Here is a 16,665-nt window from a genome sequence, read left to right as displayed (position 1 = left end):
ACCTTTACCATTTTTCTCCTTGTCCTTGGGGATTTCTAAATGCTGTAAAGTCCACATCTTTTCAAAGCACCCTCTGCGCATTCAAAAGGCCACCAAATGCAGGTAGTAGTGCATCAGCGGGTGCTATGGTCAAAAAATAAATCGAGCCTTTGAATTGTGAGGTCACTCCTTTGGATGACACGTTACCAAGGGAGCGGGGGCACCGTTGTGTTCAGGGACTTTCTCGTTCTTTCTCCCAGACAATGCTCAATTTCACTACTCACACATACACACAGACTGTGAGCCACTACTACTCTACAGTGTAAGTGATGACTTGATGCCTGGTTGACCCTGAAGGTCGGTCTCCCGAAGGACTAGAACACTTTCGTCCAAGCCAGTGATATGCTAGAAGTGCATTGAAGGAGGTCGAAAATGTCGACGAAGCCAATGAATTCAGACGCATTGCCGAGAGCGAAATCGTTGTCTCAAATGGATTTCTTAAAAGTTAACCAAGAGCTAGAGGATGGTTTGTTTCCAAACCACGAGGGAATCCACCATGCATCTGATCAATCGGCGCCTACCCCTGGCTCGTCCCTGAGTGTTCGAACCCAAGGGCCCACTTCCCCCCTTCAACCGACCTTGGCTCCCACCCTTCCGAGTACGCAGTTCCAGTCCCACTCCTGGTTTTCAAACACGGGGATATCAAGGAAGAAGGAGAAGATCGCTCTCGCCGAGTCATTCCCCATTGATTATCCGGGTGGAATGAAACCGGTTGCCCCTCAATTCGGTGTTTTGCATGGGACAGCTATCACTGGAGATAAAAGTCGACTTCAGAAATTGATTTTGGGCGACTTTTGTGACATTGATCAAAGAGACAAGGTAAAGAAGGCCAGACAGACTGAGTAGTGCTCAATACATGTACGCACAAGCCACCACGCCTCGTCATACACACTGTAATCAAGTTTCAAAGGCCGACTCAATTACACTCGACAGTTTGATCGGACGCCTTTGATGTTTGCTGTCCTCGGGGATTACCCCGAGTGTGTGGATGTCCTACTTAAGCACGGAGCCGACCCTCATTTACAGGACCGGTCTGGTCGCACCGCCCTTCATTGGGCGGTTCACCACGGTCACTTTGGTTGCGTCAAGTCCATTCTGAGTAAAACGACCGTGGGATGGTCCGAAGTGGATCAAGGAGGCGTGACCATATTGCATTTAGCCACGCGACATCCTTTGAAGAAGGGTCTTCAAACTGTTTTCAAGCACTTCACTATCGGGCCTGGTGAGATCGACGTCCAAGTAAGAGCAATCATTCGAGAGTCGTCTTGCAAAAAATAGTGGAAAAATTAGAAAAAAACAGAGCCTTAACCAAGGCATTAACAAAATTAACTAACCCCCTTGTGATTGGATGCTTTGTTTTCCTTCTGATTAGGACAAAAATAAGCGCACGCCATTACATTGGGCCTGTTCTTTGGGTCATTATGAGTGTGTTCGACTCTTACTCAAAGCGGGTGCCCAACAGACCTTAATTGATGTAGAAGGGAAAACACCCTTTCATTGGGCAGCCTCGAGTGGAGGATTGGCCTTATTACCCAAAAACCTCGCTAACAAGGAATTTGACCCTGAAAAATGCATCCAATTGCTCCTCGAGTCGTCCACGCAGGTTCTGAATTGGCAAGATTACGAGGGACGTATGGCCCTTCATTTAGGTACGAATCTCTTTCAAGACTTTCAAGCCCCATGACTTGGTGTGAACGAAGGTTTGAATCAATTTTCAGCCATTGCTGACAGTGGCGAGGAGGTGGTGCAGGCTCTACTGGAAAATGATCGCACCCAGATCAATGCCCTGGATAACAATTGTCGCTCCCCATTGCATTGGGCTGCCATATTGGGCAAACATCACGTGATAACGGCCCTTTTGGACCAGCAGGCCCTGTTTCGAAGCCAAGATGCTCATGGAGCCACGCCATTACACTACGCAGTGTCTGCGGGGCATATTAATGCGGTTGAAACCCTCATGAGGAGACCTGAGGTAAGACTAAAAGCAAGACAGTTTCCAATCCATTTCCATTGGCTCATGACCTCGTCACTGTTTCAGGTCTTGGATAATCCCGATTTCAGTGGAAGGACAGCCTTGATGTGGGCGGCCGGCCTTGGCTCCGATTTGGCTATCCTTCAAGCTTTGAGTCGACATGGATCTGACTTGAAACACACAGATAATCTTGGCCTTAGTGCCTTGCATATAGCAGTCACTGAAAATCGACCAGAGACCGTAAAGCATCTTCTAAAACTGGGTAAGTCATCTGAAAGGAGAACGTTCTTATACCAGTTTTTGAGAAAATAATGAAGTCAAAAAGCTCGTTTTCAAAGACTTGGTTTTTGAAGCAGCCTTGATTGGATGGCTAGGCTGCTTACTAAAGATACGTCTCCTTGTTAGGGAAGCAAACCCTTCAACAAAGGCTCTGTTCGCATTGTAAACGAGCGTCCTCTCGCCTTTGTCATTACTTGATTTCCCGTTGCAGGAGCTGACGCGAATGAGACGACCTATTTGGGCCAGAGCTCGATTCATATCGCAGCTCAATTTGGGCATTGTCGGGTAGCTCAAACCTTGATGGAGCATGGTGGTTGTTCGTTTGATCAAACCGATGTCCATGGATGGCACGCCCTTCATTGGGCGGGTCATGCAGGCCAAGCTTCGATCATAGAGGCCTTGTTCGATTTTAAGTCCGATTTGGTGCCCAACCTGCGAGACGAATTTGGGCGGTCACCTCTGATTTTGGCCGCCTTCGGCGGATACATCGAAAGCATGCAAGCTTTATTGAAAAGGGTGAGTCCAGATGATTGAGAAGGAAAGAAGCGAAAGAAAATTTGATTTGAGACTCTGCCACTCAAACCTGAGACATATTAACCTGGGTAACATGATTAGCACTTGAAGTGCGTTCGGCTTGGGCAAAAGTATAAAACGAAGGAGACCTTGGAGAAGCAAATGTCGTTGACTAATGTTAGTCAATGAATCAGGAATTTGCCACCATGGATTCCCTTCTTCAGATCGTCAAGGACATATTCCTCGAGAAATTGGGCATCTCTTCCCACTCCGAATCTCAGATCCATGAGATACAAAGGTCGACCCATTTTGTGCGACAGGTGCAAGCCCAGTTGGTGACCAGATGGGTGAATAATGACGACCCCGAACTTGGAATGATTGATCACCAGGAACGCCATTGCTGTTCCCGGCAAAGCCTCCAATCCCTACACACCGTTGATGAACGTCCTCGAAAGACGTTGTCCTATTCCAAATTACCATGAAACTTTATTGTGATCTACCAATCAATCAAAAGGATTTACTTTGAATTAAACACTAGGCTCTCATCTGGATTGTTTGCTTTTTTAACTTCGATGTACTGAGGATGGATGGCTGCATGCATTTTAGGAAAGGAAAAGTGAACACAAAACGTGTACTTGCGCATTGACAAGGGAATTTGGGTCTACATTTCGGTAATCTTGGTGTGCACTTTTCACTTTAGGGGGCTGATGTAAATTTGCGAGACAACGAAGGGATGTGTGCACTACATTGGGCAACCCGCAGAGGTCACTTGGATGCAGTCCGTCTTCTCCTAGCCTCGGGAGCCTTTCCCAACCATATTGCCGCTCATCGTGATGAGGTCGAGAATGGAAATGCAATTCCTCGGAATGAACACGCAATCCAAGAGCAAAGGCCAACTTTGGTGGCCCGGAGATCCTCGTGTTCTTCGTGCGGATCAAAGTCGTCAAAACATTCGCATGATGAAGTCTTGACTATAAGCAGAAATAAGGATAATGTATCGTGCCTTTTGCCCGGCCGTCAGTGGGACCAGTTTACTCCCTTGGGTAAGCACTAATTATGAGCAAACGCTAAAGTGCCACACCAACGGGGAGAAACTTAAATTACACGTGCATGATACCCAAGAACGTTGGGCGTTAATCACGAGTCGTAAATATGCCGAGAAAACTGTAAGTGCTTCTCCACTTTCTGCATTGACGAAATACTCGTCCTTTCATAACTTCCAGATTCCGCCATCATGGGCGAGTTCAAAGAGATTATTGCTTGCCTTCTGGCAAACAAAGGTCTCACTTTGATCCGCATTCAAAATATTGCGGCAACTCGACTTCAAGCCTTCTTTCGAGGAGCCAGGATTCGAAAATGTTTTAACAGCCACAAATCTCTGCTCTTGAAGTAAGTGAAGCTACAGCTATGTAGGTCTTGATGAACCTTCTTCCTTTAGTCCTTTTGGTGGAGCCTTGTCTCATCATTCAGAACTGTACTGCATAGCGTAGTTCGAAGGGAGGGAAATGGACCGAAGTGTGCACTTCGGGAGCAAGACCTTTGGCCAAAACGGTGAATGCGACTTTGAAATAAGCCCAAGTTACCATTGGTCTTGACACGAGTCGAAAAGGTTACATCTTGGGTTCCCGTCAGTACGTAGGTGGAATATTTTTCTCAACGAATGTTGTCTCTGCCAACAGACTAGGAAGCACGCAGTAAGTATGTTGATGATATGAAATAGGAACGGCGTTGGTGGTTGGAAAGTCTTGAAGGTAAAGTTGTTCCATATTCGTATTGACCTTTCACTCAAATGTCTGTTATAGATTCTCAAAAGTCACAACGTAGGTGATGGAAAAATCTTCTGCTGACTTTTCCAACTTCGACCTTCTAATTCTAACTTGTCAATGAACTTTTAACTATGTCCAAGAAATAGCTATTTGTTCAATAGCTGTTGCTTTATTGCATGAAGCTTTTGCAAACTAGGCTTGAAGAAAGTTGATATGGCCAAGCAGTCTTTCACGAGTTAGATTGTTCATGCTAACGCTGTGGAAGATATTGGCGAGCACTTTTCCAAAAGGACAATTTTAGGGCGATTTTTTGAAATCCGAGCTTGAAAATATACTTAAAGCAATGAGAATGAGAACAATTGAATACGCAGTTTCGTTTCGTTTTAAAGGGTTGTCAAGGAATAATTTTGACTCAGAAATTTACTTGCCAGTCACTCGTGATCAGAAAACCATGTAAAAAGATTTCCAACAAGGGCAATTAGTTTACTTTGGGTTTATGAAAATCAACATTGTACACACGAAAACCAGTTTTCATAAAAGAAAACACTCGAGGATACCAGTTGCCGTGGGTTTTCTTACTATGAGTCCACATTGTGTGGTTTCTGATGAATTCAAGGCCATCTGGAGTTTGGAGAAACATGCTAAGCACAAGAATTATCTCCTTTGATATATGAAAATACTTCATTGCTTCATCACAATTTTATCGACCAAGTGGGTCAAAAGTTATGCCCTCTCAAACTAATTATAGCGCCCAACAGCATGAAACGTAAAACGAGCAAACCCTCTTGTGTGTTGCGAAAGAAATTATCAGATGAGCGTTGATTCAAATCATTCTTAAAATAATCATGCTTTGGCCATTGAGCTTTTCATAGTCATGTATTCAAGCAGATAGTTGATTTACAAAAACATAGCCACGTGAGTTACTTCTTATTCCGTTAAGAACGCTTTACGTTGATTTGAATGTAAATGATCAGCCTTAGAGTTGTTCCATGTCCACATTGAAGTAGTTCATGAATAAATATACGTACATTAGAGGAGAAAAGGAGCATAACTATTGAAAAGTCAGGTAAATAGAGCTCTGACATTTTTATATCCAATCAGCCCGAGTAGACGTTCAATTGTTCCCCAACTTCCCTTGATGTGAGGCTCAAGAACTTGGACAGAATAGTTTACCCAACAGTGATACGACTTAGACGTGTAAGGACGGTTGGAAGTGAACATGACTTACAAACTCTTGTGAACGTTGCACCTTTAGAGTACCTACGGCTGTCCCCAAAATGTTCAGTTCGTATTATCAAGGTCGGAACAACCGTTGTGGTTCCTTAAGAAATATGAGAGCACCCACGTGCATGCACGCATCATGCGTGCACGTATACACTGGGCCAAATCTGCTTGTACCTTAAATGAAATGCATCGCCAACAGGCCAAACACACGCGCCTAAGCCAAGACAAGCGTTCGAGGATTCTTCAAGTATTTATTTATTCATGGCTGTCCGTGTCTAAACATTTGCCACTTTTGCCCTCGGCAAAGGATGATAACTCGGCCGCGACAGATACGAGCTTGGCTCGTCTGGGTTTCAAAATCTCCATGCATTGGCTAAATAATCTGATTGTTTCACTGAAACGTACTTTCATGGCCAAGAGAGAGGTCTTACTTTCTTTTCTGCCCATCAAATAAAGTATATATTGGCATTATTGAAGCTTGGACTGTCCTCAGTCCTACCTACATTATTGTGGATTATCGATACCCCACATCATTCTTTGATTTATACAATCGTCTTGCTTCAAGATATACGTATTGGAATCAATTTGCGTCATAACAATATGCTAACCAATGTTTTGAGGACATTTTCCTCGTTGACGGTAACGACCATTTTGTAATGCATATTGTTGACGAGTTGTTGAGAAGGCGTTTATGTATTAGATCCAAGCGTATATTGGTAGCATGAAACACGGATAAAGCAACGAAATTATCCCAGAAATGTGTCTTTATCCGTCTTTCCAGGCACGAGCAATTACGAGCACAGAAGCGAGGAGGACGCGGTGGGCCCAGAAGAGCCCACATTTCGACCTCAAGGCCCAAGGGTGATAATGATCCATCTGGAACGAGTTGTACTCTTCCCTCTTCTTCGATGGGTGTTTTAAGCCGTGGCCAAGCTAATCAAAATCAAAATCTCGTGGAAAAACTTGGTGACCATGATAATCATGAGTAAGTTGTTCCACGTTGTCCGAAATGGTAACGATGTGGCAACCTTTGGTTGGGGTAGAATCACTAAGATTATGCACATGGTTTTCTTAAAGAACTTGCATTTACATTCATGAATGCCATTTAGCCGGACCGAGTAATTCTGGTGCAGTGCGATGGAAGGTAGTAGCTCTTCAACTAATGTTAAATGTTGAATTGTACTTTTGCTGCCTCGTTTCTTGGCAACCTACAATTCGTTCCTTTTTTGAGAAGTATTCCCAGCCAAAGGGGAATTCAGAGAGGATTGCTACTACATGTGACACTCGGAACCGACTCACGTAATTAAAAAAAAATAATTGGATGCCGTAAATCGATGCTTGAGCTGTTTGATGTTCCCTTTAATCACAGTTTCACATGTCTTTACCGTTAGTATACGTAATTCATACAAAAGAAACTGATACAACAGCACAAAACTTGTCAAAAAGTGTTGTCGCTTGATGCCTTACGATTGCAATGAGTTCAATTGAATGAAATTGGTTCCTATTGGTTCAAGTTATTCTTCTCGAACATATTGCTGTTTTGCTAAATAGTTTCTAGTCCTCAGGTAAGAATTTACGAGTTGCTCGAAAGAAAGTTTGCGGTATTTTTTTCTTCTTCCTAGGATGTCAGAACAAGACTCGAAGCTTCTTGATATTGGAGGCACATTCTTGAGCCACGTGGTTGAAGTGACAGGCAAGTCAGCGTATGTCAGGCGAGTGCCTCAAGGCCAAGATCTACCTTTAATGCCCACAACTGTGCCCACAACGGCTTGTTCAGAGGACGACACCAAAAAGGTGATAATGATTAGGATAGCACCATTGTATGTACATAGACCATCTTGTTATGATTTTTCGTGACCTGTCGCCATCTCGGAAAATTCCAACTTCTTCAGCTGGGGTCTAGACCACTCGAAATATTTTATGGCAATTTCTTTCTCGCTCGACTGCTCTGATAGATGAGGGAAGTGGTGGTTCCAAGTTGGGCCAGCAAAATGGACTTTTGGCACGATAGGCCCAAGTCAAGAACCTTTCAAGCTTGAAAATCTCTTATCAAATGATTGATCAGTGTTGCTGAAATCTCAGTATGGCGATTTGACGTCTTTATTCATGAACTAATGGAGCTTTGCTCGTCCTCTTGCTCAGTTGGGAATAAGAGCAGGAGAATAGAGCTTGTCATTTTGAGCTGGAATTGAGCTCGAGAAATACTGTGATGTGGAACGGCTAGAAGTAAATGACGTCAGAAATAGAAGTCATTGGTAAGACATAGAGGAATTGCCTCCTCTGAATCCAGCATGGAAAATGAAATAGGAAAGGCCCTAGGGTTTTTTTCAACCAAGTTAACGCCACATTGCGCCCCGAAACCGAGAACTTCGAAATTCGTTCTTGATTCTCAGAGCTCTATCCCCAACCTCGTGATATTCCCCAACACTCAATCAGGATTGGGGCTTTGAGAGTGAATTCCACCAACTGTGGGATCAAATGATGGGGGCCCCGTAGAGAGTGTCCCACCTTGTTTCTCAAACATAGTGGATGGACACTCACTCTTTTTTCGGTTTCTCTTTCAAGCTCAAAAAAGTTGGGAGTTTGTTTCCCATGTGTTGGTTCTTGTTCCAGGCTCGTTCCAAGTCGAATAGTGGATCAAATTCTTCCGGCTCGCCTCGTGCTGGAGGGGCTGTGACTAGAACTGGGACTCATGTGGAACATCATTTGCGCGGTTTGTCACTTTCAGCCGTTACGGGGAAGAAAATTGATCTACAAACAACCCGAAGTCACTCCATGGATGCAATGAGCGTGCCCAAAAAAGATCAGAAATACTCGTACAACATGCCTTGAGATCAGCCAAATGGAACCAGTCGTTTGTACTGTAACATTTGTGTCTTGGATTTAGAACTAAATCATCGCCATGGTTGCTAGCAATTACAAAAAGAGACCCGCTATTGCGTTCAATTTCCGATGCTTTCAAAGTTTGGCGAGGAACTTCTGTGGTACAAAAACCGATTGCGTCAACCCTGGTCAATTGCAGCATGTGCCATTAATGTCTGTTGTATTCGGACATTTAGGCAAGCGCTGGTACCAGCAAACAAACTTGCCTGCCAATGCCAGTGATGCAAAATTGGCGTTTCAAACTGGTTTTAACGAAGCTGACCTTTCCTCATATAGCAATGTGAAAGAAGGATCAGCTTCTCAAAAACGTGTTTGAAGCCCCAAACATGCATCACTGCCACTGGTACCAGCAAACAAAGGTACCTGCCAGAGCTTGCCTAAACGTCCCCATGTCCCTGACAGTTAAAGAAAACGCGTATAGACACATGAAAGCGAACAAGAGTTGGATATTTAAGTCAGCAACTATATGTACATTTTGGAAGTTTTACATTCCACGGGTGGAATAGAACCACACACACCTCGAAGTACTAGCCTTTGCAGTAAAACATCTTATTTCGTGCCAATAGTGAGGACAGACCATCGCTTGTCTCATCATATTGATATTTTTTTTGCTCAGCCTTGATTTTTTCTTCGCTACCCAAACTCTGTCTCTGCCTCTTTTTTATACATTGTGTTAAAAGTAGGATTTGCAATGAATGATAAAACATAGGAAAATGCTCAAAGAATAGAGATGAAGTTTTTGAAGCACAACATGCGTAACCCGGGGGTAAGCGACGAGGCGACGATTATAATTTCTTAACAAATAAACCTTGTAAAAAAGCTAGTTATAATGTTTCCCAATCACTTTTCTTCAAGTCGTACTTTTGATTTAAAAAACCGAGCTAGCAGCTCACTGATTTCAAGGCATGTTTTGTTTAATATAGATGGACACTGGTTGAGATTGCCTTGTAGTATATATTGTACAAATTGCATGTGCTCTGTATACAGAAGACTCCCAAATTCCTTGCAAGAAGCAAATCCGTCAGAAGGCCGTGAAATCGAATTTAACCTTGAACCTAACAAGGACTGCTTGTTTCAAGAGCCAGAAAACATCGGTACACTCGATTCCAAATGGAAGTGCTCAGTCAGTGTAACGAATGCCAAAAAAGCAACTCCTGATTTGGGAGTTGCGTCTCCAAGTTGGTTCGATGTTCTGTGAGAACTCCTAGATCCTGGCCTTCGCAACACTTGAATGCGTGCATGTATTTGTAGTACATAGTGAGTGGTTAGTTGAAACGGTGGTTGGAGTGAGATTTATGGTAATCGTAAAATCAGACAAATTACAAGGATTTTGGACATTTTTCTTGCCGTTGTAGATCATATCAGTCTAGTGTTACCTGTATTAACTGTGAATGTGTCGGTGTCAGACTCATTGAAAGGCAGACATTTGACTTTTGTGGTTATTTTGTGGTTACGATTGCAGAATAAGTGTTTGCCCAAATACCAAGACTTCTTGTTGCGGTTTTCTTTGTAAAAAAACCATAAGGAACAACTTTTGTAAAAATGCATTTTTGAAAGTATCTCATATGAGTATATGAAATGCATTATGAGGTATCATTGTCCAAAACCTAGTCAAACAATATTTTTAATATTCTTAGTTATGCACCCACATAAAGTTTCCTCAATATCTATTTTGCACATGCTTAGTTATAACTAAAATAGATCAAAAAATGACCTTACAGTACTTCAAGTAATTGCCAAGACAAATGATGTATTTCTTCGATGACATGAAAAGTAATGACATTCTTTCAGTTTTGTAAATATTTCTTTAAAACTTCAAAATAAGTAAGTGGTGACTTTCAAAATTTGTTCAGGATGCAAAATTGCCGATCAGTTTTTCTATAACATGAAAAGCTTCACTGTTCAGTCATGTCTTTTAAATTTAACAACGAAACATATAACAGTTTACTTTTCAAATTTGTCACTTTTCGCAATGATTATTGAATGTTTTTCTTCAAATGTAAAAAAAAAACTTAAATTTCAAGATCAAAATTAATAATAGTTGTAAAAACATATATTTAAGCACGTTTTAACTGATATTATGAACTATATAAAGATTTTTGGGCTTACTCAAAGAAAGTGATTTTTTTCTATTTTGGGGACATTTTATATTTTTGGCAAATTCTACAAGGTATTAATAACCGGAGCGTTTTGTGGTCAAATTTGATCCAAAATCCGACATTTGAAGGTTAATGTCTAGTGCTGGGGCGAGTCCGAACTCGAGTCCGAGTGCACTCGAGTCTTTTGCTCGATTTTGAAGAAATTGGCCGGACTGAAGTCTTTTAGAGAGGACTCGAGTCCGGACTCGTCAAAAAAAAAATTATTCATTCTTTCTTGGAATTTCGCAAGACAAAGATTTTTGCTTGACCTGACTCTGGTAAAGGACTTGAGTCCTCTTCCGGACTCGAGTGCGGCAAAAAGTAAAAAAAATGAAGATACTAATCAAAACTCCATTTAATGACGTTTTCTTAGCGAGTTGTTTTAACAACAAAACCACGACTAAATGTGTTGGCATTTGAGCAAGCTCTTTTTTCAAGTGTTCTAGGTACCACCGTGCACATAAAAATATGATTTAACACTTACTGGTATGATTTTGCATAATGAATATATTTTCACCAGTCGTATGCTTAGTTCTTTGAGGTGTAGGGTGAGCCCCTCCGGACATACAGCGATCAATTAATTTTTGATATTAGCCAATTTCACTTACACACATTCCTAATGATTGTAAACAAATTGACAAGATTGTAAAACAAAAACACTGCCGACAAGTAAAATGCGGCAGATACGAAGAACGTAAAATTGATTTTATTCATAGACCTTTTTCCATGAATGACATTTCTCACCCTCGACATGGCAAGAGCGTAGTTTTCATTTTGACTTATCCCCTTGATGTTATAACGTCATTAGTCATGCAAATATTCAATTCATCTTTTTATTTTTATTACAAGGAGAAAATTGATGACTACGCACCGAATTCGAAGGACAAGACCTTCGTTTCATTTGCTTGGTATTCTTCGTGAACCTGGTTGTGAACTTTTATTTCGGGTCTGAAATCGATATTGTGAGATTGTGCAACTTGATGCTCTAGGTGGAGATACTGCCGTATCAGTTTAAAGCTGGGCTGTGCAATTCCGTGCCCTTAAAAAGTTTTCAATGCATCGAGAAGGTGAGGCACGTTTTTGTATTGCAGCGCCCTCGATTCTTATTTCTACCAACTCCAAATCATATATCCCTTTTTCTTGAAGAATGGAACGTGATTGAGTTTAGTTGCGTCGTCTCTTTCTTCTTGGCATAGCTTACAGCATGTATTGGATCAAACTCAGGAGGAACTGTCTAGGGAATCCTTCAAACCAGCGTCAGTTCCCTCTTATGTTGAGGGCTGATCTCGTCCACCGTCGGTAGACTGGTCCTGTCCCGAGATCCGGCATGTCCGTTGGCGCCAGGCAGGAGATGGGGCGTGCCTTCCGTTAATTGGACAACCCCTTCATTAACATGGCCATTGGTTTGAATAGTTTCTTGCGGGTCGTATTGGTGGACGGATGACACGGCGGCATTGGGAATGAGGGCAGCTGCAGCGCTCGTGGTGAGCACCAAGCCGTCTGCTATGACGGCTGCTTCGGCCTTCTTGTCTTCGTGGATTTCTTCGAGGAGATCATTGATCAAGAGCCACCAATAAAGGAACAGTAAACCTAGTCCGGCTGGCACCAGACTGAGTAACTTGAACCACCCTAGAAGGGAGAGAGCTCACAATTTAAAGTCACATTTCCTTCCAGCTCAGAGGGTAAATCAAATGTTGTTCAGATTAGTGCCTTGTAATATAACTCTATTTAATTACAAGGCACTAGTTCAGAAGATTTTGGCTGCACCTGCTCACGAAGTTTAACGTACAATATTGTCACCTCTTGTTACAATGCGGATACCAAGTAATGACATGTTTGAGACCGACAAATACTGTATATAGTCCAACTGTACATCAATGTACATTAACCATGCTACTCGTATTAGGTTTACGGAATGTACGCTGAAGAATCGTAAAAAACTTGCTTTCGAGGGATGTGCAACTGGCAGCTACTCTGTGCTACAGTGGTAGAAAATTACAATACATGGCTGGATAAGCCAAAAGAAAACAATGATGTCTTCCCATGCTCGGCCTTCTCATGCTCACCTCGATTGCATATTAGGAACCACACAGTTGACATGATAAGGAACAAGATCGTGATGCCTGACACGAGAAGCCAGGGAACGAGACTGCGCCTTCGAAAATGCCAGATACCGCTCCAAAGACTGATTGAGCTCCACAGAAAGACTATTGACACCACAAAGCCGCACCAAAGCATCTGGCTATTGACAAAAAAGTAGGTCGAGACCGGTCCCAAATTGGAATCAAAGCGGCTCGAGCCTTGAAGGCCATGCCCCAATAAATAGATAAACGTGGCGTACGCTGAGCAATTGGTATCTTGTGGGGGTTCAGACCGGGCCACTTTGACGATTGTGTCTTGAATACTGGTTTGCACACTCAGTCGAGGGGCTGGATATGGTTTGTGTAGAAGGCTTGGACGCTCGCCTCGGTCACCCCGATTGCGAAGAGCATGGACGTAGATGCTGGAGGCATTCGCCGGGAAGGTCAAGCTCGACCCAGATGCATTAGCGGTAATCTGGAATGATAACCAGTTTTCGAATGTGTCCCAACGTACGTCCAACGGCACATGGCTAAACTAATTAGCCTTGGTGTGTGTAAATGCTTGTTGAACAAATCTACGCACTATCCTGTGGTAGGTGCCCCCAAAACCGTCACAGGCATGTTGTCTCAGGACAAACATGTCAACAAATGAGGACATGAACGCCAAGCCTTTGTTCTAGACTAACAGACACCAAGCTGGACGGATAGGGTAAATTTTTGTTCTCTTGGGGCACCATAAATAAACTTTTTAAATTGGAGGCGTAGCGGTCCGTTCCTGCTTTAGACAAAATCAACATTGCATGTCGGGTTTGTAGAGAACCATCTCTTTCGCTTATTTTCATATGATATCAGAAGTGACGCCATGAGTCACTTAAACCCCCCGCTACTACTAATGCTACTCCTGCTGAACAGAGAAGAGCAAGGGATAAAAGAGCCTGTTTGACTTACGTTTTGAACGAAGCCTGTGCATCCAGGGGGTAACGAGCCCAGTTCCACGAGGACTGCATTTCTCAATAACAACGTGGATGTGGCCACTAATCCCACGATGCTCAATATCACTCCCATGGCGGCCACGAACAGCCCATGGGGTCGTATTGGAAATATGTGAATGCAATCAAACGTTCCATCCTGCCCGGAACTGGCTTGTTGCATCAAGGCCAACTCCTCCAAGTCATCACTGGGCAGACGGGAGGTCCTCCGACTGGACGGCCTTCGTCGAGAGAGCCTCCGTGAAGCGTATCGTTTTGTACTTCGATGCCGACGGAGATTGGCCATGGAGGTGCGTCTTTGTTGGTGATGCTGATGTGGCTGTTGTTGAAGGTGGACTGATCCAGTATCAGAAATGGGAGGATGTTGGTTTTGCTTGTGGAGCAATGGAACTTGCGATGAGCTCATGTTTTTCACGTAGAAGCCAAATCCAGGCTGGGATCGCAGAATGGATTGCGTGATCAATCGCCTATCGGTATTATCGGCTAATCGAGGAACCTTACTTGGTCATGAATGCGATTTGATGCCGCTAGGGCTCCTTCCCTGGTTGAATAATGTCTTGAAGTTAGACAAATTTTCAGCTCTGGTGGCCTGTCTACAGACGTCCTCACCTTCAATTGAAATAGAGAGCAAATCGTTATGGTTCGGAACTGCGCAATTTTCACAGGTTCGCTCTATGACAGATGATCGAAAACAAGTTGACACTTTTGGTAAAGTCATTTCTTCGTTGGAAATTGAATAATTGGGGCTTGAGTTCCAATCTGCAGACCTTGAAAGTTGACAACGGGATGCCATTTGCAGCTCATTTTCAAAACTGGGCTATTAAACACGAGCGAACTAACTTCTTTGGCGAGGCTGCATGATGTGTGAGTATGTGTGTGTTTGTGGGTGTACTTGCATACAGCATATACGTACATTTAGTGCAGTGCACATACTACTAGTGTACATGTATTTTATGTATGCGTGCAGCAAGCCTCATTAGTCGCCCATGAGTACTCTCGTTCCAAATCCAAGGATAGCATAGAAAAGCAATATGGTGACGCGATAGTTGATAGCAATGACAAATATTTATGTTCTGAAATCGGAACTCGAGCTTTTGAAGTGAGTCCGAAACCAAACCGTGTTCCAATATTGAGATCCGGGCCTCAATCACAATAACACGGTCTCAAAGTCCAAGTCAATCGTTCGTCGAAGGCCAATTGGCCCTTGACCAAGTTCGCAATGCAGTTAGTTTCCTACTACTCAGACCACCACCAGTGCATTCTTAACTTGCGTGTTGCCATATTGATGGCGATTTTCATATCAACAACTGACTGTTTGACCTTGAGAGAACTAGTAATCAAAAAGAAACGATCAGGTTATTCTGGGCTCATTGAATTTGGTTCCTTGGTCTGACCACACCCGAGTCCAGTTCTCACTATGCCCTTGGCCAACTTACACAAATCGAGCTAAAAATACTTTCTCTCAGACTCGCCCACAATGGCAAGTGACAGTTACAAAGTATACCTAACCAGTTTGGGCGTGAAGCCAGCGCAAAACACAGGTTTCAAATAGTTTTCCTTTCGAGGACTGATGTCTTGACCTTTCTTGAGCCCAGTTGTTGGTTTTGGGCCCAGCCTTCGCAACCCGGTGCATCTATTGCGCCCAAATTGATTTATCGCCACAATGGGCTCACATCCTTCCGGTGAGGAAACGAGAACAATTCAACAATAACCAGTTGCTATCGTCAATCATAGACCTAAAAGCCTTTGGGTCGGGAAATATCAATTTGAGACCAGATTTGAAGAAAGAGATCATGGACCTGACCAAGATTAGAAAATTTTCTCCAACTCTTAAAGACAGAGTTACTATAGACGTGAGTTTAAAGGAGCCCAAGCCTCAGAGGAGAATTTCAAGGAGAGGCAGCTCCATGGTTAGTTCCAAAAACACGAGGAAATTTCAAGTGGTGCCTAAAGCAAAAAGAAGAAATGCATTTGGCTCAAAAGCAACGATTTTGTTTTCATATTTCGAGCTCGTGTTTGAGTCACGCTAACTTCATCAGCACGGGATTTCTATTTTAGTTTGCTTTTATAAGGATTGAAGGGCGTGCAAATCTTGATCCGTTATATTTAGGACATTCCAAAACATTTGCATGTAATATGTATAATCTGCGCATTGCCTGAGGAATACATTCCCTTGATATTCAAAAGAGCTGCTTTCGAGTAAAAAGGGTGTCAGTCTTTTGCACAATTTCCGACCAAGCCGAGACTACTAGCATTTGAATTTCCTCCATTTGCATTCTTATTTATGGTACCTCAGTTCCCTTTTTTTGCTCTCAGGTGTACTTTCCCCAGTCCAAAAAGCATCCAGAGTTAGACCTTCTCCTCGCCTTTCTTAGTTTCTTTACGCCTCGAATCTCTAAAATATTGGTTGGCACATACATACTACATATACAAAATATGCATGTAGGTATCGCGTACGGAGGATTGAGTTAAACGGAAAGTTGACGAAACCAACAAAGCAGTCGTATCTAGAGGCACTTTTTGAAATTAGGGGGCCATAAGGAGTCAGTTTAATTTAAGTGAGAATTTCTTGCGCAATTCAAAACATGATGCATATATGCTTTGTACATAATATGCTTTGGCACACGATTCTGAATATCTAAAATAACCCTTATCAAGTCATTTTTAAGGCTTGTTTACATCCATTGTGGAGGCTGAATGGGGAAATGGAGAAGCTTCGGAGAGACCAAAATTGTTCTAAACGAAGGGCGACAAATCTCAAATAATTTTGCCCAAAGATGC

At 42.9% G+C, this 16,665-nt stretch overlaps 2 protein-coding genes across 2 annotated transcripts in view; one reads left to right on the top strand and one right to left on the bottom strand.

Annotated features, from left to right (window-relative positions):
* Positions 1-304: 304 nt before the first annotated feature.
* On the top strand, positions 305-10,295 carry LOC131890880 (inversin-like). Its single transcript, XM_059240324.1, has 11 exons — positions 305-858; positions 973-1,278; positions 1,412-1,688; positions 1,758-2,011; positions 2,078-2,273; positions 2,502-2,806; positions 3,504-3,846; positions 4,027-4,192; positions 6,575-6,778; positions 7,416-7,587; positions 8,407-10,295. Exons 1-11 carry the CDS (start codon positions 412-414, stop codon positions 8,623-8,625), a joined length of 2,889 nt encoding a protein of 962 aa, XP_059096307.1. The 5' UTR covers positions 305-411; the 3' UTR covers positions 8,626-10,295.
* A 909-nt stretch (positions 10,296-11,204) lies between these two features.
* Positions 11,205-16,665, bottom strand: part of LOC131890887 (uncharacterized) — a 7,407-nt gene continuing 1,946 nt past the window's right edge. The window contains exons 2-5 of the mRNA XM_059240331.1: positions 14,386-14,493; positions 13,844-14,317; positions 12,881-13,370; positions 11,205-12,443 (exon numbers count right to left, since the gene is read on the bottom strand). Of these exons, the coding sequence (XP_059096314.1) occupies positions 12,061-12,443; positions 12,881-13,370; positions 13,844-14,290 (1,320 nt within the window). The 5' untranslated portion in view covers positions 14,291-14,317; positions 14,386-14,493 and the 3' untranslated portion in view covers positions 11,205-12,060. The remainder of the gene's footprint in view (positions 12,444-12,880; positions 13,371-13,843; positions 14,318-14,385; positions 14,494-16,665) is intronic.

Source organism: Tigriopus californicus, chromosome 11 (genome assembly GCF_007210705.1).
Source record: "Tigriopus californicus strain San Diego chromosome 11, Tcal_SD_v2.1, whole genome shotgun sequence".
NCBI classification, from domain to species: Eukaryota; Metazoa; Arthropoda; class Copepoda; order Harpacticoida; family Harpacticidae; genus Tigriopus; species Tigriopus californicus.
Note: the sequence above shows the minus strand (reverse complement) of the source record. Positions and strands in the feature narration are given on the sequence as shown.